The following is a 25737-nucleotide window of genomic DNA, read 5'->3' as shown; positions in this document are numbered from 1 at the left end:
TCCTTCCAGACTTTTGGCACATCTATTTGCCACAACTGCAATGTTTTGCCCCAGGGAGCAGTGGGTAGCTCATTTGTTGTTCAGTATTTTTGAGAACATCCCATACACAGCTGCTTTTTCTGACCTGAGAGATTTCTGAGTTAGGTAAAATTAAGGCAAGCCCCTTTTATCATTCCTTCAGGGAACCCACAGATGGGGTCAAACATGGGGAAATACAATTTGTTGGGAACAAGGCCTGTTCCACTCTTTCTGGGACCAGCTACTCACACTGGGAACACTGACTGCTGGCCTTAAAATTCTGCCACACGCCCTGTCTGGGTAGCTCAGTTTATTCCATCATCATCTGGACATGCCAGGTCTGCAGGTTCAATCCTTGGTCAGGGTGCATGCAAGAGTCAACTGGTGAGTGCATGGAAGAATAGAACAACAAATTGCTGTTTCTCTCTTCTCTCTCTCACCCCCCCCTCTCTCTTCCTTTCTCTCTTTCTCTCAAATAATATTTAAAAAACACTCTGCCACACCAAAGTGGGAGGCGGGGCAAAGCTAAAACAGCAGAAAACTCTCCTACCATGCTTATGGTTCCCTTTTCTTGATTCATTTGGTTGCTTCAAACTTTTGACTATTTTCCAGAGTTACAACAAAGCTGACTCTGAAGCTTCTCGCTCGTTTTCACAGTGTTTCTGTGGAGGAATGGGCCTGCCAGGCTGTCTACTCTGTTATTTTCTGTCTTGCCTGTTTTGGGCTCTTCACATTTCTATATAAATTTTATTTTTTAAAAGATTTTATTTATTTATTTTTAGAGAGAGGGGAAGGGAGATGGAAAGAGAGAAAGAGAAACATGATGTGAGAGAGAAACATCGACTGGTTGCCTTCCTTATGTGCCCCAGCTGGGGATCAAACCACAACCCAAGCATATGCCCTGACTGGGAATTGAACTGGCGACATTTTGCTTTGCAGGAGGATGCCCAATGTCAGGGCTCTATATAAATTTTAAAATCAGCATTTCAATCTTTGCGCACACACATAAATCTGCTGGAATTTTTATTGGATTTGACATAGAAATTGAGAGTTTTACAATATTGTGTGTTTTTAAAGATTTTATTTATTTATTTTTAGACAGAGGGAAAGGGAGAGAAGGAAACATTAATGTGTTGCTGCTTCTTGCGCGCCCCCTAGTGGGGGGCCTGGCCCACAACCCAGGCATGTACCCTGACTGGGAATCTAACCTGTGACCCTTTGGTTTGCAAGTTGGCATTCAATCCAGTGAGCCACACCACCCAGGGCTACAATATTGAGTTTTAAAGTCTATGAACAGGGTGTATCCTTAATTTGGGATATACCTTTTGTAGGTTTCAGTATATGTCTCGAGCATCTTTTGTTTTATTTATTCCTAATACTATCTTTATTTGAATGAAAATTTGACTGTCCTGGCTGGTGGGGCTCAGTGGATTGAGCACCGGCCTGTGAACCAAAGGGTCACTGGTTCGATTCCCAGTCAGGACACGTGCCTGGGCTGCGGGCTAGGTCCCCAGTAGGGGCGCGGGAGAGGCACACATTGATATTTCTCTCCCTCATTCTCCCTCCCTCCCTTTCTCTTTAAAAATAAATAAATAAAATCTTTTAAAAAATTTTGGCAGAACTAGCTAACTGGTTACTATCAGGAGAATCCATCTTCCTTTCTCCTGATAAGCTGTTGGGACTTCAATCTAATATGTATAATACTGCAGCAAAATGGGAATGATGGTATTTTAGTATTTATTTTGTATACAACCAAATCATTGGTATTTTATAAATGCATGAGAAAAAAATTGTCATAGTTATCTACCGTGTCTTCAGATGTTTTTACACCTGAAAAGGAGTCAGGACCTAGGATTAAGGATTCTTTGTAATTCTGGCTTGAGTCTTTCCAAACAGTGATTACTGAAGCTAATCAGGATTGTGAGAACAAACTTGACATTCAAAGGGAAAAAAGGAAGGGAAGAGGAGAAACAGTAATCACTGAGGAAGAGTAGTAGTTAGGTTTTCAGGGGTCCTGGAATTGGTCCCAGAAACCTGATTCCTCTCTTTTCCTTTTCTCTTCAAATTTTTCTACTATCCTCTCTTTCTGTTTCCCTAAGGTTTCTCCACCTGAATTCTAAGGAGATTCTTATAGGAGACCTTTGGGATTAGATGGAGTCCCAAACTGATTCTAAGGAAAATACAAATGACTGATAGGTATAAGAAAATATGTTCAGAGCCACTAATAATTTGTGAATTGGTAATCAAAATGAGATACCGTTGAAGAATTTTAAAACAAAAAGAGAGAAAACAGTGGTGAGAATGTTTTTTTAAAGATTTTTTTATTCATTTATTTTTATTATTATTATTTTTAAAGATTTTATTTATTTTTTAGAGAAAGAGGGAGAAAGGGGAAGGAAAAGAGAAAGAGAGGGAAAGAAACATCGGTATGTGAGATAGATACATGGACCAGTTATCTCTCACACGTCCCCAACCAGGGACCTGGCCCACAACCCAGGTATGTGCCCTGACTGGGAATTGAACCAGCAATTTGGTTCACAGGCCAGCGCTCAATTCATTGCGCCACTGAGCCACACCAGCCAGGGGCCAGGGCATATTATTTATTCATTTTTAGAGAAGAGGGGAAGGGAGGGAGAAAGAGAGGAAGGGAAACATTAATGTGTGGTTGCCTCTCGCTCACCCACTACTGGGGACCTGGCCTGCAACCCAGGCATGTGTCCTGACTGGGAATCGAACCAGTGACCCTTTGGTTCGCAGGCAGGCACTCAGTCCACTGAGCTACACCAACCAGGACAAGAATGTTTTTAAAGTAGTGCATTTTTGTTCATTTAGAAATTTGTAAGTACCATGTAACTCTTTGAGTATGAGTCAGGATGTAAATGACTATGACTTCAGATTTTTTTTCAGTCATGAAATGATATTATACTGATAATATTTTGGCATTTCAGTACTTAAAAAAACCTAAGTTGTGAACTAACCATCCTTTAAAATTTCAATTCCTGTCACAAAAGCCTCTCTCTTTCCCTTCCACCCCAATCCAAAAAAAGCAATCAAACCCTTCTCTGTGCTCACAATGTATCGTTTTCCCACTAGTGCGAAGAATTGCATTTGCTTCCACATTTGTTCCCGGCACAACACAGTAAGCCATTTGAGAGTAGAGACTTTTTTCTTCATTTAGTCAGTGAAGTTTTACTGAGCATGTACTATGCAGGCTTTTTAGAAAATGACCACACAGAAATGGGTAAGACATACCCTTGTCTCTTAGGAGCTTATAGTTTAGGGAAGGAAAGTCCAGGGCAATTAGAATAACAGAGTCAGCATGCACCAAAGACTGGAAGGCTATAGAGCCCAAAATGGGGGTCAGGAAAGTTTCCCAGAAATGAGAAGACAGGGAGAATACATTTCATTTATTTTATTTGAATATCATAAAGAGAACTTAAGACCCAAAGTTCTCTAGCTACAACTGTTTGCCACCAGACAAAATGGACAATTTCTAAGTCTGGATATTGTGTGGAGCCAACACATGTTAATGAGGTTTCGTTCCAGCTGAAAATCATTATTTACAAAACACTCATTGGGACACACTGATCATCACTGACTCTGCACGCAGGGCTTATCTGAATGTCCTTCAGTTGTCACCCAAAAGAGCCTGAAGACCATGCTTCAATATTTCCACCACTGAGCCACATTCTATCCAGCTGTACTCACATTTTCAGAAAAATGATCAAACACGAAGTGACAGTGAGGATATGCCAATATAAGGTTGGAGCTGAGGCATTAGCATTTGCTTTAATTTTGAGTTGTAGTAAAATATACATGAAATTTATCTACTTCACAATTTTGAAATGTACATTTCAGTAGCGTTAAGGTCATTCACAGTGTTGTGGAACAAACCTCCAAAATTCTTGTCATCTTGCAAAACTTAAACTCTATATCCATTAAATAATAACTCTCTATTACCCCTTCCCCCGGCCCCTGGCAGCCACCATTCTACGACACTTTCTGACTGTGTGTGTTGCAACCGATCAAGGCCAAGCAGATCAACTCTTGCCTCCGGGAGATGGAAGAAAATGCCCGGAGCCATAGGGATGCTTGACATGCCTTTATTCACGGGTGGGCGAGCCATGCATGCCACAAGCTGCATGCCTGACTAGTGGGAAGCCCCTACCTGTTTAAGTACTAGAGGGGAACAAAGCTGGAAAACTGCAAAAACCTTACAAAACATAACATAGTTCTGTGCATGCGAGCCCACTTCATGCTTTGGGAACAGTGTATCAGACCCAGTCTCAGGGCTATGAGAACACTGGTTATCAGGCCCCTCCAAGGCTATGGGAACATTGCTTCCCTTGGTTACCCAGACACTTGGGTGAGGAAGCCAGGCTGCCTCCACTTACCCTACACTATGCATTTGACTACTGTAGGTACCTCACATAAGTGGCATCATACAGTACTTCTTGTTGTGACTGCCTTATTTCACTTAGCATAGTGCCCGGACAAGGTTTATCTGTGTTGTGTGTCAGAATTTCCTTCCTTTTTAAGGCTGAATAACATTCTATTGCATGTATATACCTTTAGTTTTTCTATTCACCCATCCATGAGCACTTGGTTGGTTTCACTTTTTGGTGATTGGGAATAATGGTGGTGTAAATGTAGGTGTTGGTTTCACTTTTTGGCGATTGGGAATAATGGTGTTGTAAATGTAGGTGTATAAATATCTCATTGAGATTCTAATTTTAATCCCTTTGGATATGTATCCAGAAGTGGGATCGCTGGATCATACGGTACTTCTATTTTTAATTCTTTGAAGAAGCTCCATACTGTTTTCCATAGAGGCTGCACCGTTTTAGATTCCCCACACCCAACGGCGCAGAAGGGTTCCAATTTTTCTGTATTCTTGCCAACATTTATTTCATGTGTTGTTGTTTTTTTTATAGTAGCCATCCTAAATAGGCGTGAAGCAGCATCTCATTGTTTTTTTTTTAAAGATTTTATTTATTTTTAAGACAGAGGGGAAGGGAGAGAGGGAGAGAAACACGTGTGTGGTTGCCTCTCACATGCCCCCCCCCCCCTGCTGGGGACCTGGCCTGCAAACCAGGCATGTGCCCTGACTAGGAATTGATCCAGCGATCCTTTGGTTTGCAGGCCAGCTCTCAATCCACTGAGCCACACAGGTCAGGGCCATCTCATTGTTTTGATTTGCATTTCTGTTTTATGATTGACAGTCAGTGGTATTTTGTCCCCTAATTACACCCAGGAAAAGTTGAGGACACAGTGAAACAGATGTAAAAGACAAAATTCTGAAGAGTAATCTCTAGGCTATTGTTTCTGCCTCCCTTTTGAATAACACTCCTCCCTTCTTCCAACGTGTCAGCCCCTGCGGTTAATGCAGGTAATGCATCTCTCATTAGGACCTTTCTCCCAGCAATCTAAAGGTCAGGAAGAAACCAAGGTCAATTACCTATGGTTTTCTTGTCTCCGGGGAGTAATAATTTACATCTCCAAAAGAAACCCAATCCAAAAGGAATTTGCAGTAAATGGGAAACCTGTAGGCATTTCCTTGGAATAACTTTCAGGAAATTGTTTCACCTCTCCAGGGCAGGTTTTCTTTAGCATTCAAAATGTAGGGGCTGATTAAAGGGTATTAAGGTCTTTGTGGTTTTAACTTTTCATCATATTAGCATACCTATTACAGGTGTTGATCTCATCCTTGGTTACAATTGGGCAAAACCCATTTAAATCAAGATGTGATATTAACATATTGGTTTCAAGTGTATCCTTTCTAAAATATATTTCAATACATATTATTAAACACTTTGCAGCTTAATGGTCTCCACAAGCATTTCACAATTTTCTCATAAATCTGATTACGAAAACATCCTACATTTCAACTGATTTAATTCAACACCAAACCTGAAAATCAGATATCTATTCAAAACTTAAAAGACACCTTTACTATTTTGCATCACAAAACAGTAGTGCCAGAAGGCACATAAATCACTGAGGTGATTTATGATTTAGTCCACTGCACTCACATAAGAATAAAGAAGTAGTTCCAGAGATGTTCAAGCGATTTGGCTATGGTCACATATCCACACAAAGAGTAAGGACTAAAAGCTATTTAAAAGCCAGCCCTCTGTACTGGCTGGTGTGGCTCAGTGGGTTGCACGCCAGTCTATAAACCTGAGGGTTACTAGTTGGATTCCCGCCCAAACACGTGCCTGGGCTGCAGGCCAGGTTCCTATTTGGGGGCATGCGAGAGGCAACCACACATTGATGTTTCTCTCCCTCTCTCTGAAAATAAATGAATAAAATATTTTTTAAAAATCTTAAAAAAAAAGCCAGATCTCTTTACTTGCTGTCCAGTCTAATTTGATAATCCATCTGGCTGTTTCAAATAAATTATTTAGTATCAAAAGGGAATTACCTAGTCATGGTGTTCACTAGGACAAAAGCTAGTTCAACCTATTTATCTACTCGGCTGTTTTGACTAATCTAATGGGTGGCTATATTCACGAAGGATAACGTACGGAATCCTGGGTAATGTATCTCACCTTAGAAATTTTTAAAGAAACTGGCCTATCAAATTCACTCTCATTAGGACAATAAGAAATTTCATTGTAATTTTAAAATGGAATATCCTAATATTACAATACTAGTATAGTGTTTGAAGTTCACCCCTCTTTAGATGTTAATCAAAACACCAAGAATTTAGATTGTAAAAGTTTATTGATATGGTCAAAAAGCAAACAGGCAGACATTTGGTTATTTTTGCCACTACAAGTGTCATTTTTAATAGTATTTTAACAATGCATAACAAATAATATTTAAACCATTACTAGAAAAGTAAAGAGTCTACTTAAGGCACTTCAGATGAAAGCGAATTCCAACATTTCCACAAAAGCAACACTATTCTAAGTGTAGTAAATATCTGCTTTGTACAGATTTTAGCCACAATGCAACTTTTCTCCTTACATAAAAAGAATGTGCTCTTAAGGGAGATAAAACAAATGCGAAGAACGGTCATTCTTTCAATGCTCATGGCAAATTATCTGGAGCTAACACCGGTTACATGGCAGTAGTGTTTCCCTGGCCAGTCTGCACAAATCAGGGCATCTTCATACAAGTCTCGTAAGAATCACAGCATGTTTATTTGGCCTGAGACAAGTACAAGAACAGAGGGGGAGTCCAGAATCACACAATTTACAGGGGAGTAATTAACAAAAAGTGGCTCCACTAAAGGGTAAGAGTTAAGACTATATCCCTCCACCCACCAAATGTACTAAGAAAAACACATCAAAAAAACTCATATAAAACATTTCTTCTTAGATACTTATATCCATCTCTTTCTGCAAACCTCTATTATATAGGACTTTTAGATCACATGGGAGATTTATTAGATAGTAAATGGTAGCAGGCAGTCACAGTATTATCTTCATTCAATACTTCTACGATTTCTCTGTTTCACAATCATAATTCTCTTATTTCCGGAAGAGTGGCATTTCAGTGTACTCTTCATAACTATGGAGAGGTTAGACCTAGACCTAATGATAACCATCAGGTTTTTATTCTTCACAGAAATTTGGTTAGCACATAAGGTTATTCCCACTGACAAAAAAAAAAAAAAAAGACAATTCAAACTAAATCTCTTTAAATGCTTACTTTGTTTTACCACTTAAAGTGGAGAATAAAAGCTAAAATAATAGCAAACAAAGAACAGCTTTCAAGAAGCACTGACTTGCTATTTACAGGCAACACTTCAGTATTTCATGACTGTCTTTTCCTAATCTAGGGGAGTCCTTTTCCCAAACAGAAAGATTACTGAAATATGTTGTAACTGTAATACGAAAACCAAATTACCTAGATAAGCCTATTTTTTTTCGTTTAGGTACAAATGAAATAAGTGACGATGTTTAGCACTAAGCTACATTTTTATTATAGTGTCCTGCCTTAAATAAAACTAGGGAGACAGAATGAACCGGAAATCTTTCCAAATACAAGGTAGTTACTTCCATACTCATGCAGAAATCATAATTCTGTATTTAGAGATATTTTTGTAACATCTACAGCTACCAAGAGGCATAGATAGCCGGAACTGTATTTCAGTGGGAAAGATGGAGAAGGACTGGCTAGTCTTTTTTTCCCTAAAGGCTAGACATGTACTCGGAAGAACAGTGTTCTATTTTCAGAAGACCACACAGCATATATGATTTCTCTTCCCAAAAGGAAAAATGTGCAAAAGTATACACATCGATGCAAAAATGGAAAAGCTAAGAATGGATTCCTAATGTAGTACTTATATGCAATAGGTATAGGTATGTATATGCAGGAACACCTGGTTAGGACTCCCCCCACCTTTGGATAAGATAAAATCATATGGCCAAAAGTTAAGTAACATGGTTTTCAACCTTGTTCTAATTAAAATGGAGCCATAGTTTTAAAATTGTTATAATATTCTTAATACTATTAAATGAAATGTTCCATAAAGTTTAGTGGGAAGGGAAAGTAAAGAAAAGACTGTATCCAAATACTTCATGATTTTGACAAGAAACTGCTGTTAAGGCACTACACATCTTCTTTGGTTAAATGATTAACTATTTAAATCACTTGAAAAAAAAGAGGTAATACAAAATACACAAATTCGTTCTTCTTTTCGCACACACACCTTTCTTCATTTTATCAATTTCCATTACTCCAGTGTCTTCATAGCTCTGGGATCCTTTTTAGCTCATCAGAAAGCTGAAAGAAAAATATATACCAAACTATTAGTCTCTGGAAAAAGGTAGGCTTTACTTCTAATAAATATCTTGACTTGTAATAGAGCAAAGAGTGTTTGAGTGCAGGTATTGGGTTGGCCAAAAAGGTCGTTTGGATTTTTTCTGTAAGATGGCTCTTGTAGCGCTTAGTTGTCTTTAATGTCATTAGAAACAATGTTGTTATACTGTATTGTGACAGCTGTCATATCAGTGTGTATTTTAAAAAGACTTATCGAAATTGGTGAATTTTTGTGTAGCCATTTTAATATTGAAAATGGAAGAAAATACACATTTTCGGTGTATTATGCTTTATTATTTCAAGAAAGATAAAAACACAACTGAAATGCAAAACAAGATTTGGGCAGTGTAGGGAGAAGATGCTGTGACTGATCAAACATGTCTGGAGGGGGGGGCAGCCATGCTGGTTTTGGTAAAAAACTGCTGAACAGTCAGCGTGGTATGGGCACGTGTGCTCGTAAATCACCCATCCTGAAATGGGCAAATGCACTAAGTCTTAAGAAAAATTCACCAAAGCCTAATGCAGCCCCTCACAACAACGCCAGTTGGTCACAGATGCAGATAGGTTACTAGAACAGTCACTTAGCAGGGGAAGCCTGTACTACAAGGGGCCCGTCCTCCAGAAGGTAATTCCAGGTTTTCTTTTGGGTCTCTCCTCCTATGTAGGGACATTTCTCTTGGCTATGAACAGAGTAAAATCAAGAATTTGCAACCAGGTGAGTAATTTCCTCCCTGAGGTTTAGATATTTCTATGAACATTTCAAGATGTTCTTAAACATCCTTTTGCATGCTCTCTACAAACTGGATTTCAATCAAATGTTCTGTTTATGGCATCTAAAGTGCCCTGAAAAGCAGAGGTGAGAAGTCTTCAAAAACATTAAAAAAATAATTTTCTCCTCAAGAGGTAGTATAGCATGTAGACAAGGAACTGTGCTGACTAGATATGGTATAAGGTGTTCTCTACATTGTTTTATACATTTCTAGCTCTAATGAGGTGATGTTAGAATAACCCTGGAAAGATGTTCCTGAGAAATCGCATACTATTATCCATTATGATATCCACTATATCATAAATAAATTTTTATATGTAACATACTTAAATTAAAGACTCTCTTTGTTTTAGAAGCTAGAATAGTCTGGAGGTAAGAAAATATTATAAAGCAACATCAACTCTAATCTTTGTAAGTATAGGTAATTGCTATATAACTGAACAATAATCATACCTATATGGATATCCATGATATTTAGATCTGAAAACAGAGAGCAACCAACTGAAGAATAATACAACAAGTCCAATGCCAGCCACGCACATTACTGCAGAAAAACAAAAACAGAGTAAAATTAGCATGTTAAGTGTGATGAAGAACCAGGGCATAAATTTTAGTCTACAGTTCAAAGAGTGAAACAGAAGGGCTACAACTTACTGGTAAACTGCAACTTTCCAACACTTTACATGCCCATTCTTTTATCTTCAGGATTCTGCCTTCCCCTTTAATATGTGCTATTACAGTATAATAGAGTAGCTTCCTTTACATAGCTGTGCGATTTAATTATATGAATTAATGAATTCTTTTAAAGCCATGACAGTCAGGAATCTAGTGTTAAAACATTTCGCTACTGACAAGAAAAACACTTATTAACTCCTTTTAAATTCCTAAAAGTGGCCTTACTGCATTACTGATAAATACCGACTTAAGGACACCTGATGACATGTGACAGTCTCCCTTGAAAGTACTTTATCCACACACAGGTAGCTACACTGCCTGTGTGAGGTACTCATTCAACATGGACACCTCATTTTATTTTATTTTTTAAATGCTTGAAATTGTTCAATATGTTTGCTTAGGTCACGAATGGAAGACAGCAAGCAGAGGGTTGCTATTTTTTAATAAGCATTGATTGCAGCATGCATTAATTTTTTTAAAGATTTTATTTATTTTTATTTTTTGAGGAGGTAAGGAGAGAGAAACACCCATGTGTGGTTGCCTCTTGTGCACCCCCTATGGGGACCTGGCCTGCAACCTAGGCATGTGCCCTAGACTGGGAATCAAACCAGCGACTGGTTCGCGGGCAGGCACTCAATCCACTGAGTCACACCAGCCAGGGCTGGACACATCATTTTAAATGATGGGGAAAAACCCTGATTCCTTGCCCTAAATTCATAGTTCTCTCCATTAATCTCATATGCCCTGGTTTAGCATAGCAGTTAATGATCCTAACTCTAGATACTGGCCCCATAATGCCCAAGTATGATTCCCATACATTGAGACTCTAAGGCCCCAGACTAAGACTGGCTAAGGAGCATAAAGGCAGGGATGTGGGAAGGCATGCGTGCTACAGCAATGGATGCTCTAGGGAAATACACTTATGGGCCAATACTAAAAACCAATTTTAGTTCTCTTATATTGAAGGAGGAGTTTTTTGCTTTTATTATTTTGTTTTCAATTTTTAAATTATTTTATTGTTGTTCAATCACAGTTTTCTGCATTTTCTCCCCACAATTTTTCGCTTTTAAATTTTCAAATACCATGATCAGTGGCTAAAATATGAAAGTCAAAAATCTTTTCCTGAGTACTGTTGCATGCTCATTGTAGAAAAGTATTTTTTCCCCTAATCAAAATGCACACATATATACACATACAGTATCATTGTGTATATGTTTGTATTCTACTTTTTTCATATATCAGTTCAGGGTACACAGTAAGTGCTATAGAAGTTTTTAATATTATTTGTGATAATTTCATTAGGTTAGAATCTTAGAAATAGATCAAAGAGTGATTATTTTAATGTCTCCAAAATGTGTGACAGCTTAAATTCATGCCAACAGTGTAGCATCCAGATGGCTTTTTTCCTAGTAATGAATACTGAAACAGGCAATTTTTTAAAAGTCACGCAATTAAAGGATGCATATTAACTGAATAAAAAATTGATACATTAGGTATGTTTTTCCAATGTGTAAAGTTTCATTTTAATGTAGCAAAATAAGCATCTTCCAAATTTCAAACCCAATGTCATCATCATTTTTTATTTTTTAAGTTTAAAAAATGATTTTATTTATTCATTTTTAGAGAGAGGGAAAAGGAGACGGAGAGAGAAACATCCATTTGTTGTTTCTTGTGCGCCCCCTACTGGGGACCTGGCCCATAATCCAGGCATGTGCTCTGACTAGGAATCCAGCTGGTGACCTTTGGGTTCTCAGACTGGAGCTCAACCCACTGAGCCACACCAGCCAGGGCATTTTAGTAAATAGACTTTATTTACCTAGGTTAATTTTGATGAAATTTTAACTTTTTAACCATAAAAGGAAAAACTCTTAGATTGACTTCATGTAAGTAAAATTAAAATTACATTGTTGGCATTTTTTTGCAACAAATAACCAACGTGTGGATATTCTGATATATAAAAAATCCATGCAAACCAACAGGAAAAGGACAAAGACACTAATAGGTAAGTGGCAAAAGATAAAAAGACACTTTATAGATGGAAAAGCACAACAGCTAATAAACATTTTGGAAAATATTTAACCTCACAAGCTCACTAATAACCAAAGTACAAAATAAAATAACATTTCCCCCTTATCTGATCAGACAAGAAACACACCTGTACACACACTTTGTTAACAAGGTTATCTGATGCTGATAAGATTACAGTGAAAGCATTCATACATACCACTAGTAGGAATCTAATGGTCACATTTAGGGAAAGATTTGACATCATCAGTTTAAAACATCAAGAAAACTGAAAATACACGCAGGACCACGGTCATTCGACTACTGGGAATCTACTTTAAGGTATTAATATGAAATGAGGATAAAGCTTAATATACCATGATAGTCACTAAAGAAGACTTTATCATAAAGAAAGAAAAAAACTAAATGCCTAACAAAATCAGAGCAGTTAAGTAAAGTACAGGATAAAGTATAAACTTAAAATTATGTAAGGAAAATATTACTGAATTATTTAACTCCATTTAAAAAGGGGGAGTACAAGATTCAAAATTTTAGACTGGAGCTTTAAAGATGTTTTTACAAATGGAACTGTTATTACATTAGTTTTTTTAATGGTGAAATAATGGATAACTCTCCCCCCAAGTGTTTCATAATCCTATTTCTCTCCACATTTTATATAATTAGGATATATTACTTTTAAAATAGTAAAGAAGTAGAATAACTTACTTATAAACAAGAGGGGAAGTAATTAAGGGGTCATCATTTTTTCTTTATTAAAGGCAGAATTGGCATATGATATGACTTACTCTTTCGCTTTCCAATATCCATGTCAGATGTAGCAGCTTCACACAAAAGCACCATCCCTAAGGTAACCCCGCCATCTTAAAAAACTGTTTAAGGAAAAACTCACAGACACAAAAGACATCCCACTTCTCTATTCCTAGTCCTAGTCTTTCACAAAGAAAATGAAACTAGATATATAAATCCACAACATTTAATTACTGCAAATAAGTAACCTTGGGTCTAAACAGCATAATCATTTACTATGAAGATATAACAAAAATATTAAGGTTGAAAAATTGCTTATTTGTAAAAGTCAAAATTGCTATTTTAAACAAATGTACCGGTGTAACTTACAGATGAACTATGAGTTTTCCTGCGATAGGACTTTGATGTAACATTGCCGGATAGTCTTACAACTTCTGCTTCAACCTCATACGTATTTTAAAATATTAAAGACATTTTGAATAACATTTCAACCACTGTCCAAAAAAGGACATACTTAAAATATACACCATTTAGATAGAATAGCAACTAATTTTTATTTGAAAAATAACTTCCCAAAGATTCTCCAGAATTTCAACAATTAGCCTTTAAAGTACCAATTACTTTATCTAATTTTGTCCTATTCTAATTAAAAAAGAAAACGCCACATGGCATGACCTCACTTTTATGAAGCTTATTATAGAAGCTACATAAATACAAAATAGATCTATCAAGCAAATAGGCAACACATACCATGGCTGAATGCTAAAATAAACAAAATCTATTTAAAACAAATAGAATGTGTTCTCACAGAAAAGAGATTCACCCTGCAGTTTGGTTAATACAAACAGCAGGTAAAAGTGCCCAAATTAATTATGCATACACGCATGCACACTGTATGCTCTGCATGTGGGTGTTATTAAGCAGAAAGGGAAACAAAGGTGTTCAGATAAGGCCTAAATGAGTAAGTGGCTCTATAATTTGTCTATTCATCCCTTCATTACCATCTTGCACTTTCTCTCCCACAGCCTCTTCTTAGGAATGATGCCCATGCATCATAATTTTAGTTGCTTGGCCACAACGTCTTCTCCAGAAATTATTTTTTCTTCCTGAGTTACTTAAATCCAGGTACATGTAAAGATCGATCATTTCTTTAGGCTTTGTCTACAGAGTACTCTGATTAAAGGTTGACACTTTTATATTTGGAATGGTTTATTTCTGTTTCATGGTCTATATGCTTTTTGTTTGAGTGAGTTTTTCATCTCGCAATATACCACCAGGGTTTCTGTGTGCTGTTCTCAGTTACCAAGAGCTATGATGCACTTCTTTGTATATGGTTTCCTTTCATTTACTGATTCTTTAAACTTTTACTAACACTGCTTAGTACATGGCAGTCACTGCCCACTATATGCTGGAGTTACAAAGCTGGATGAAATATAGACCCTTCCTTGGACAAGTTTACACTTTAGTAGGGAGAGACAATGAAATAAATAATAAATAATCATGATTAAATGTTACCCTGGGATAACTGAATAGGAAATAGAGGAGGTGGCATTCCAGAACTAGGCTACTAAAAGAGCTAGTAGAATCAAAGTACCTTAATACATGATGAAGGAAAAGATATTTACATAAAATGAAACCTAATTACAAAATTCTGGGAAAATGTTTAAATAACCCTGATTACTATTGGCCAAGGTAGATTTTAAAAATGACCTACAATTTTTGGCCTATTGAATTAGCAGTGAACAAAAAAAGAGGACACAGAACAACGGGGACGATGTGCCAGGGACGTCAGTGCACACATACACTTCCGGCAGCAACCCCCACCTTTTTGTAGCAAAACCCTTTTGGGAAACAATTTGGACAAAACATCAAGAGCAAAAGACAGATTCATACACTTACTGCTGGAAATTTGGAGGTATGCCAAATTATTTTTATATCTAAGAAAACATTCTTTGCAATGTTCAATAATAGAATAACTGAATTATGATATATCCATTATATAAACATTAAGAATGACTTTCTTTTCCTTGCCTTAATTACTTTCTTATTTCTCTGTAATTCTCATGCACTTTTGTAACTATGAAGGTCATACAATGATATAGAAAATGTTATTACATTAAGAAACTGAACTACAGGCAAAGTATGTCTTTACCAAAAAAAGGGAACTCCTCCCCTGCCTACCCCCAAATATACATATAAACAAAGAATGCAGGGATATATGCAAAAAATGAACATAGAATTTAATACTAGTGTTTTAGATTACAGGTAAACAATTTCTATATTGCTACTTTATTTTATTTTTTCAAGTATAACGATTATGATTAACATCATTATCAGACAGGTAAAGACAATTTTAAAAAGTCGTTTCTGAGTTCAACATCAATCTGTAGTTACACAGACCTTGTTGATTTCTTAGGGTAGCTTCTACTTTATTTTTTAGATTTAAATATATTTAATGCATGATTCCATTTATATAAAGTTTGAAAGTTGCTCAAACTAATGTGGGGGGGTGCTCTGAGATGTGAGTAAAGTTTTATTTCTTCATCTGGGTGCTGGTTACACAGTTGCGGTCATTTCATGAAAATTCATCAAACTGTACACTTAGGAATTGTAAACTTTTCTGCTGGAATACTATACTTCAAATTAAAAAGTTTAAAATATAATTTTAAAACATGCTCAGTAGATCAGGCGACTCATACAATTTGCTGTATTAATCATGCAGTAAATTGTAAAATATTAAAAATGATCAGTATGTGGATATTTTCTAAAATCATTGCTACTAGTAGCCTTATTATATCAATTACTACTCATAATGTATATGAGTAGTCTCATATATTATATTAAGTCATTATATTAATGTTCTTATCAACATTAAAATTTTTTTAGAGATTTTATTTATTTTTAGAGAGGGGATGGGAGAGAGGGAGAGAAAATCAGTATGGTTGCCTCTTGTTTGCCCCCTACTGGGGACCTGGCCCACAAGAGAGGCATGTGCTTCTACACTGGGAATCCAATCAGCAACCCTTAGGTTCTCAGACTTGTACTCAATCCACTGAGCAATGCCAGCCAGGCAAAAATTAAAAAATTCTTAATTGCCCTGGCTGGTGTGGGTCAGTGGATTGAGCGTGGGCCTGCAAACCAAAGGGTCACCAGTTCAATTCCCAGTCAGGGCACATGCCTGGGTTGTGGGCCAGGTACCCAGTAGTGGGTGCGTGAGAAGCAACCACACATTGATGTTTCTCTCCCTCTCTTTCTCCTTCCCCTCTCTCTAAAAATAAATAAATAAAATCTTTAAAAAAAAATTCTTAATCAAACTTTGAGATTTGAGTCTTTAGGCTTTGTGTCCAGTAAAAAAAAAAAGCATGTGTTTTATGTCTTCTACCAAGTTCCCTACATCTAACAAAATTAAACAGCTTTATTAATTGTCTCACCATTATACCTAGCACACAGTATAGAAGGTGCTGTCTTGTAATCTGCACACATCGTTTGTCCCAGTACTACAAGCTCCTTAGAAAAATGCATTCACAGCATTTGGAAAAATAATTGCTCGGAAAACATTACCTTCCCAACCACTACCAATAAAGCAAAAACAAAATAGAGAAAAAAAAATCACCATGAAAAAAATTCCCATCCTATTTGTATCCTATTAACCAAATGTGTATCCTATTAACCAAATTTATAAGAAACTCTGTATTCCAATAGGCTTACAATCCTGTTTCAAATGTACATGAGAACTTAAGATGTTTAACCTTTAGGTAAAAGGAAAAAGTAAGAAACTTCTAATTTCTTAAACTTATATAATTATATTAAAAAATTCAGGACAAAGCTAAAAACCAAGAGACTGAAAATCAAATAACAGGTTACAATTTTAACTGCCCTTTTGCTCCATTGTTCAATTTCAAAGTACAATTAATTGAGATCATTTCCAGATACTGTAAAATTACCCAGGTACAATAATTGGTTAATCTATCAAATCATAAACAAACATTTTCAACTTAAATTTTGGAGAAATTTGAAATAAGTCAGACCTAAAAACACAGCTGCCATTTGATCTCCCTTACTGTGGAATTTAAATAGATATATATTAGAAATTTATAAATATGTATTTATATATTTTATAATTGTATACGATACAAATATATTTATATTATATATTCATAAATATATTTGTATATTTAATTTATATTTCTATATTGGGGGTATATATATATATATAAAAGCTTTCAGATAGAGAATAGATTGGCACTTGCCCAAGGTAAGTGGTGGGAAGTGGGAGAAATAGGTGAACTGTTTTTTTGTTTTTTAGTTTAAATAAATTGAATACAAATAAATAAATTTTATAATTTGGAAAAAAAGGTTAATATTTTTCTTTCAATCTTCTTTCTCATCATAGGGACTAGTTATTTATTATTAATCTTTTCAGCTCACCATTCCGTGGCTGAATAGATTAAATCCCCTGACTCCAGGCTGAATATTTTTCAAGATTTCATTTATTTACCTTTAGAGAGAGGAGAAGGGAGGAAGAAAGATAGGGGGAGAAACACTGATAGGCTGCCCCTTGAAAGCCCTCAACTGGGGACCTGGCCTGCAACCCAGGTATGTGCTTTGACCAGGAATCTAACTGATGACCTTTTGGTTTGTGGCATGACACCCAACCTACTGAGCCACACCAGTCAGGGCCAGGCTGAATTTTAAGCAGTAAATTTATTTTCCATATTACATATGAATATTATTTAAGAAAATATCATTTTTCCAAATGTTGCCCTTCAATTACAACCAAAAGCTTAATTTTTTTCAGAATATTTCCCTTAAACTATCTCTATTAAATCACTGACATAGTAAAATAAGGAAAGATATACAGGCGTGGGCATGAGTAGGTTTATAGTTGTTCATATTAAATAATATAATAAATAAGTAATACAAGTGGTTTCGTATACTTACAACTGTAAACCTACTTTTGTCCATGCTTCAGCACAAATATTTACTAAGGGTAGAGTTTCCAGGGGGTTTGATATTTTCTTTTTAAAGTTGAGTCTTGTTTAAGGTTTTATTTATTTTTAGAGAGAGGGGAAGGCAAGGAGAAAGAGAGGGATAGAAACATCAATATGTGGCTGCCCCTCACATGCCCCCCCACCATTGGGGACCTGGCCTGCAACCCAGGCATGTCCCCTGACTGGGAATCAAACGGGCGACCCTCTGATTCACAGGCCCGCGCTCAATCCACTGAGCCACACCAGCCAGGGCTGATTTTTTTCTTTATACTTAACAGTTTTCTTCCTGTTCTTTAAAATCGTAGACTGATTCAAATTAAACATTCCATTCTTGCCTGGAGGATCCCAGTCACTTAATTTACAAGTACAATTTCTAAGAGTTGCCACAATTTACAAGCAAAGTACACAGCTTCAAATAAGGAGCTTCTGAAGACAAAAATCCCACATTTCTCTAAACTTTGTAGTTTCCAGGAAACAGAACCCTGTCCACTTCACAGTCCAGGACTGATGCTGACCCCTTTACACTTAGTCTGGTTCTGGTTTTGCTTTGAGCATATCATAAGATTGCTTCATTTACATTTTACCTAAGCCCTACTCCTTCTTCAAATCTTAGAACTCTGTCTCTCTTTAGGTAAGATGTCCCTTGGTTCCCCCCATATGCAATCTGCCTTGTAGCAAGATCCAAAGAACCTGGCTTTGTCAGACTCCGGTTTGTCCCCGATGGTCTTTAGTTGATTAGGCTAGGACTTATGACATAGTAATATAATTCCAAAGATATTATTACTTGCATTAATAAGACAGTAGCCACAACCAAATTCTGTGGAGAGAATACTTCAGTGTGAGAAAAAAACGCAAATTAAAACACAGCCCAAGGACTTATAAAGAGGATACTAAACAGAAGAACAATATGTGTTTCAGCTACAAACTGGGCTTGGCTGCTCCCATGGATATAATTCTGGAGGGGAAAAAGACAAAATTAAATCTTTAAATATACAATGAATTTTGGTATCCTAATCCTAAAATGGGCTATTTTCAAACTATACGAACTGATTGATTCACCTTATAAATGTAGCCATTCATAAACGGTTCTGTGGCATTCATCAGTAAATAAATTTGGCTAAAATAAAAACTATTTCTGTTATTTATGTTTTCTTTTCATTGTACTTATACTATGTTTTCAACAACAGAATATTATATGAGAAAACTAGTATTTCAGTGTGTAAGACTGGGAGGTACATAATGTAGCTCCATGAAGATAGGATCGTGTTTTTCTTGTTTATCACTATATCTAATAATACCTAGCACAGTGCCTAGAAGCAACAGACGCTCAAGGACTTGATCAAACGTTATATTTAGCTGAAGGCTGACTTTCATTCTTAGCTAGGTTATTCAAAAGGATTCATCAAATGGGATAAGAAACTCCCCACTTTTAAGAGTACTGCATCTTCTTTTTGGCAACTGAAGCTCATTAACAAAAAGAATGAAAATCCAAAGCTAAAATCTAGTTCCCTCACTGCTGGTCTCTCAGGCTCATAAGCATTAAGGTTAACTGTGGTATCCAATGGAAAGAAATCCTGGCTTCTCTTACCACATGTCCCGTGTGGGGATTCTTATGGGCATACGGTGGCCCTCTTATATGATTCCACATCTGGCCAGATGTCATAGCAAGCACAAAACACTACGGAACAAAAAATAATGAAATACTCATATAACATAGTACAGCCGTTCCCACCTGGAATAAACCGACAGGTGTATGAAAAGTGCATCTACTCAAGTAATACATGAAGAACATTGTTTTCCAGATAAATAATTTCTTAATTAAGGGCTTGTCTTTCACCACAAGGATCACAAGACCAAATACTTACTTTGAAAGAAAAACACCATTTTAAAATTATCAATAAGCTGATACAGTTTTAAAATTGAATATTCAAAAGCCTTTTAGAAGATTATTTCCAAAAGAACTGCAGATTTTCTAGAGGTGACAGTCTATCACTAAGGCTGAAAAAACTGGGGGTGCAATCAGTTCTCCCAAGCTTTGGCCATCCTAATGAGATAATGGAGGAAACAAACCGATCTTAAGGTATAAAATAATAATAATAATATATGAAATCCTTGCCACAGGTAAGAAATAAACAAAATGCTACCTAACAATGCAATACTAGTTTTATTCATACAATTTTCTTCTAAAATTCACTCACCAGAGCTGCAAAAGCCCATCCGGTTTTATTAAAGAGAAATTCCATATTGCTTCTTCGAAGATACACAAGTCCACCAATAACAGCTAAAAGCAATCCCAACATAAGGGGACCAGCATAATTTGGGGGTCTTATTACTCTAATCTAATGGGAAAGAGAGAAAAACATGTTAAAGTATGAAACTGATTATACAGGTCAAAGTAATTTGAAATGAAAGCAATCGAAATCACTGTGGTTGCTCTTAGGAAAGATTACATCTCTTTATTCTCATCTTAATCAAGAATCTACAGTGTATCTTGAAATGGGATGGGATGGGTACAAAATTCTGTTTAACCACAACATAACATCTTTTAGATTACAGTATTTGCCAAGTACAACTAGATAATCCATGGACTTAATAAGGTCAAAAGAGTGGTTTCCATGCTGAATTCAGTGATAGAGGGTGTTTTGTAATTTCACGCTTTCATCAGGATGATTCCGTGAAATGCTACTCATGTGTGAAATGCTACTTCTGTGAAATAGACTGCCCAACGATTACCACCTCGGTGATGTGTGGACAAGACCAATCGGGACCTCTCCAGTAAGATTCCAAGTGGATAACGGCAAAGTAACTTTCTACAGAGTAGGGAAACTTACGGTGACATCAGTTCTGTCAGCAATCCAGCGGGCAATCTGCTCAGCTGAAAAACCACGCACCTGCAACTCATACGTATCTCCCCTTTTGGGTTTCCCTTTCGCCGGAAAGTTGATGAAAGTTGGCGCTGAATTCATGTTCAGCTGAATAAAAAGAAGTCCATGAAATATAAGTTTTTGAGGGGAAAAAAATCTTAATGGCAAATATTATCTTGAAAATTAGGCATTTTATAAAAATGAGGAAGCCCAGGGTTAGGTAGGTTGAGTGATTTGCTTTAGGAAAGTGGTAAATGATGGAGCCAGGATTCAAGTCCAAGGCTGCCCGTGACCTTAATTAGCACACTTTACTGGCCAAATATAAAGCCCTAGCTAAGAAACCCATATTTTACTCTTTTAGAATGGAAAACCTCCCATACTGCCAACATTTAAAAAAAAGAATTTTATTTATTTATTTACTTAACAGATTTTATTTATTTCTAAGAAAAGGGAAGGGAGGGAGAAAGAGGGGGAAAGAAACATCGATGAGCAAGAGATACACGGATTGGTTGCCTTTCCCACACCCCCCCAACTGGGGACTCAGCCCGCAACCAAGGCATATGCCCCGACTGGGAGTCAAACAGGTGACCTTTCCATTCTCAGGCCGGCAACTCAATCTGCCGTGCCACACCGGCCAGGGCCTTTTTTTTATTTTTTTTATTTTTAATAGTTCATGACACATTGAAAACAAAGCTCTAGCCTTGGCTGGTGTGTCTCAGTGGATTGCGTTGTAGCCTTCGAACCAAAAGGTTGCTGGTTCGATTCCCTGTTAGGTAACTGACTGATGTTTCTCTCACACACAGATACTTCTCTCCCTATCTCCCTCCCTTTCCCTTCCTCTATAAATAAAGAAATAAATCTTTTTTAAAAATCTGCAGTTATGTGTTTGGTGTACAGAGTGCATGAAGTGAGGAGGACTAAAGAATTTTGACTTTAGTCTATATGCCGCTATTTCCAAGAGTGCGTTCCATAAAGTCTAGTCAAAATACTCCATTGAAAGGTCCACTAACTTGGGAAATTCTGCACATTACAGTCCACCACTGGAATGAAAGTTAGAACAAATTTCAGCACGTTACAGTCTATGAGGAGTCCTGTGTTGGGAGACAACTCTCCATGAGTTTCTGCTTGTCTTGAGAGCAGAGGCACTGCCTGCCTTCATTCTGGATGATCTTCTCAAGGACATTTGGGTAGCCTTAGAAGATAGAGTCTCTCTCCAAAGCAAACAGCATGCATGCTTATTTATTACTGCCATAGCTTTTAAAAATATATATATATATATTTATTTATTTTAAAGACAGGGGGCAGGAGGAGAGATAAGGAGAGAAACATCAATTGTCTGCCTTTCATACGTGCCAGCCTGGGGACCAAACCTGCAACCCAGGCATGTGCCCTGATAGGGAATCGAACAGGTGACCTTTTGGTCTGTGGGAAGACGCCTAACCAACTGAGTCACACCAGTCAGGGGCATAGAAGATTTGATTTTCCAAATATTGGAGTTTCGTTCCCATAATGCAACCCACTGGCCCTCTTTGCACTGTACTATGGGAAGTAGGGGCTGAGGAATTGGTACAAGAAAGTACTGACACTTTGGCTACTGTTGTTGATGTGAGTTATAAAGTCCTTTAACTCTGGCCCAGGAGTGTTATGTCTTCTGCCAGTATTTATGAAACTGTGGCAGGCTAACCTGTTAGCTTGCAAGTAGAGTAAAACTTTAGACCGTGCACAGTTCTTAATATTCTGAAGTAGAAAATAACATTAAATTAAAAAAAAAACTAGTGTTTATGAAATTAAATTTCCCCCCAAGAATTCTTAATACCCTCTATAAAAAAACTCTGGGAACTGCCCTGGCTGGTGTACCTCAGTGGATTGAGTGCTGGCCTGTGAACCAGAATGTCACTGGTTCAATTCCTGGTCAAGACACATGCCTGGGTTGCAGACCAATTGATGTATCTCTCACACACTGATGTTTCTCTACCTCTCTTTCTACCTCCTTTCCCCTCTCTCTATAAATCAATCAATCAATCAATCAATCTTTAAAAAAAATTCTGAGAACTGTTTTAGCAGGCAATATGGAGAAAGTACTATATATGGATGGTAAGTGAAGGAGTTAAAAGGCTACTGCATTAGTTCGAATGAGAGAAGATAAGGGTCTTGGAATGTGAAGGGTACATGGTATAGGGGTGTCCAACCTTTTGCTGTCTCTGGGCCACACTGGAAGAAGAGAAGTCTTGGGCCACACACTAAATACATTGCAACATGGAATAAAAAAAATCTCATGATGTTTTAAGTAAATTTACGATTTCGTGTTGGGCCACATTCACAGCCATCCTGAGCCATACGCAGCCCGCGGGCTACAGGTTGGACACCCCTGCAAGATGAAGATAACAAAGAACTACCACGAATGATATAGAACACAAGAGGACAGCTTTGGGTGGAAGTGGGACAGCAAACAGTTTCATCCGAGACATAATGAATTTTTGGATTTGTAAGTCATTCACGTAAAGCTCTACAATAAAAAGTTAAACCCAAATCTTTTCTTTCATACTTTATACAATTATTATTGAATAAAAATGTCCAAATATATGAATTAGACATATTTATAAAAAGAAAAAATTGACCCTATGTCTTTGAAGGTACTGATTGAATCTGCCTCTTTATATGCAAACAGGAAAGGACTACTACAGAGGCTAAAGTTAAAAATACATTTGAAACTTATGGTTTCTGGTTGTGCTTGTAAAGAGCTTGAAAGTCACTACTCCACTGTAACAACAGGTTAAAAAAAAAAAAAAAAAGCTGAAGAAACTAAAAAATCAACTGTTCTTGGATCCCTAAGAGGAGGAGAACATCAGGCAAAACAAGAGAGACGAACAGGCAAAAACAGGAAGTCAGTACTTATACCAAGAGAGCTATGAGTAGAAACTGCCTGAGGAACCATCGCCAGCGTAGAAAAACCCGGCCTGTAAATGATGAATTGCTGAAGGCTCAGAGCGCACCACTCAAGAGTTAAAAGCTCCAGGGGCACAGGATCATGTGGGGGGCGGGGAGCTACAATACTGTGAGATTTACCTCAGAAATTCCACTAGGTTCCCACAGTAGAGAAAAATGCTCTCATGCTTCTGGCAGGGGGAGGGGAAACATGATTTTGAAATAAAATACTCCAGAGCACTCTGTTTTTCTTAACAAGGCCTGTCCTCGGTGGAAACTAGTTAGCCAGAACCTAACCTGCTGCGGTATTATCAGAGCCTAAGTGACCTGGAAGAAGGGAAACACCCAACTCCAGTTCACTCCACCTGCCCTGACCCTTAAGAGGGGAGAGAGGGGAGAAAAACAACTGAGAAACTCTGGAGAAGTTCACAGTTCAGACGCACAGGCTCGCTAAAACACAGAGATCTAATCACAGGACCACAGAACATGCCCTTCCCATCTCACCACCACATCACAAAAGCCAATTCACAGCAGTTCCTTTTACCCAGTAATCATATCTATCTATGAAGAAAACAGTTACAAGGCATATCAAAAGTAAAAAGAAAATAATTTGAAAACAAAGAGCAAGTATGAGAACTACACAAGGCAGGAGTGTTGGAATTATCAGACTGGGATTTTTTAAAAATGTTTTATTGATTATGCTATTACAGTTGTCCCATTCTATTCCCCTCTGCCCTGTACACCCCCTCCCACCTGCATTCCCCCCCTACAGTTCATGTCCATGGGTCACACATATAAGTTCTTTGGCTTCTACATTTCCTACACTATTCTTACCCTCCCCCTGTCTATCTTCTACCTACCATCTATGCTCCTTATTCTCTGTACCTTTCCCCCTTCTCTCCTCCTCCCACTCCGCCACTGATAACCCTCCATGTGATCTCCATTTCTGTGATTCTGTTCCTGTTCTAGTTGTTTGCTTAGTTTGCTTTTGTTTCTGCTTTAGGTTCGGTTGTTAATAACTGTGAGTTTGTCATTTTACTGTTCATATTTTTCATCATCTTTTTCTTAGATAAATCCCTTTAACATTTCACAGAATAAGGGCTTGGTGATGATGAACTTCTTGAACTTGACCTTATCTGGGAAGCACTTTTACCTGCCCTTCCATTCTGAATGATAGCTTTGCTGGATACAGTAATCTTGGATGTAGGTCCTTCTGCTTAATCTTGGGGAATGTAATGATGATGTGCCTTGGTGTGTTCCTCTTTGGGTCCAACTTCTTTGGGACTCTCTGAGCTTCCTGGACTTCCTAGAAGTCTATTTCCTTTGCCAGATTGGGGAAGTTCTCCATTATTTGTTCAAAGAAGTTTTCAATTTCTTGCTCTTCGTCTTCTCCTCTGGCACCACTATGATTTGGATGTTGGAATGTTTAAAGATGTTCTGGAGGTTTCTAAGCCTCTCCTCATTTTTCTGAGTTCTTGTTTCTTCATTCTGTTCTGGTTAAATGTTTCTTTCTTCCTTCTGGTCCACACCATTGGTTTCAGTCCTGGTTTCCTTCCCGTCACTGTTGGTTCCCTGTACATTTTCTTTAATTCACTTAGCATAGCCTTCACTTTTTCCTCTATTTTGTGACCAAATTCAACCAATTCTGTGAGCATCCTGATTACCAGTGTTTTGAACTGTGCATCTGATAGGTTGGCTATCTCTTCATTGCTTAGTTGTATTTTTTCTGGAGCTTTGATCTGTTCTTTTGTTTGGGCCATTTTTTTGTCTGGGCGCACCGGTCTGGATGAATGTTTGTTCTTTAACTCCTTGGCTGTTGGACTTCCATAGAGTTCAATTTACTGTCAGTTCTGGTTGTTTTTTGTTTTTGAATTTGTTGTTGCCCTTCTTCTGGTTGTACAAGAAGGCACAGTGTGTCTACCTACACCTCCATCTTGGCCGAAAGTGCAGA

General features: G+C 37.4%; 1 protein-coding gene across 1 annotated transcript in view; it reads right to left on the bottom strand.

Moving 5' to 3' along the window:
• Window positions 1–6725: 6725 nt before the first annotated feature.
• The window catches only part of MAGT1 (magnesium transporter 1), a 32640-nt gene continuing 13628 nt past the window's right edge, over window positions 6726–25737 (bottom strand). The window contains exons 4-10 of the mRNA XM_024574977.4: window positions 20829–20969; window positions 20196–20336; window positions 19586–19675; window positions 18889–18952; window positions 13045–13119; window positions 10013–10103; window positions 6726–8754 (exon numbers count right to left, since the gene is read on the bottom strand). Coding sequence (XP_024430745.2) covers window positions 8739–8754; window positions 10013–10103; window positions 13045–13119; window positions 18889–18952; window positions 19586–19675; window positions 20196–20336; window positions 20829–20969 — 618 coding nt within the window. The 3' untranslated portion in view covers window positions 6726–8738. The remainder of the gene's footprint in view (window positions 8755–10012; window positions 10104–13044; window positions 13120–18888; window positions 18953–19585; window positions 19676–20195; window positions 20337–20828; window positions 20970–25737) is intronic.

This window comes from Desmodus rotundus, chromosome X, assembly GCF_022682495.2.
Source record: "Desmodus rotundus isolate HL8 chromosome X, HLdesRot8A.1, whole genome shotgun sequence".
Taxonomy (NCBI): domain Eukaryota; kingdom Metazoa; phylum Chordata; class Mammalia; order Chiroptera; family Phyllostomidae; genus Desmodus; species Desmodus rotundus.
The sequence above is the reverse complement of the archived record's forward strand: the minus strand, read 5'-3'. Positions and strand labels throughout refer to the sequence as shown.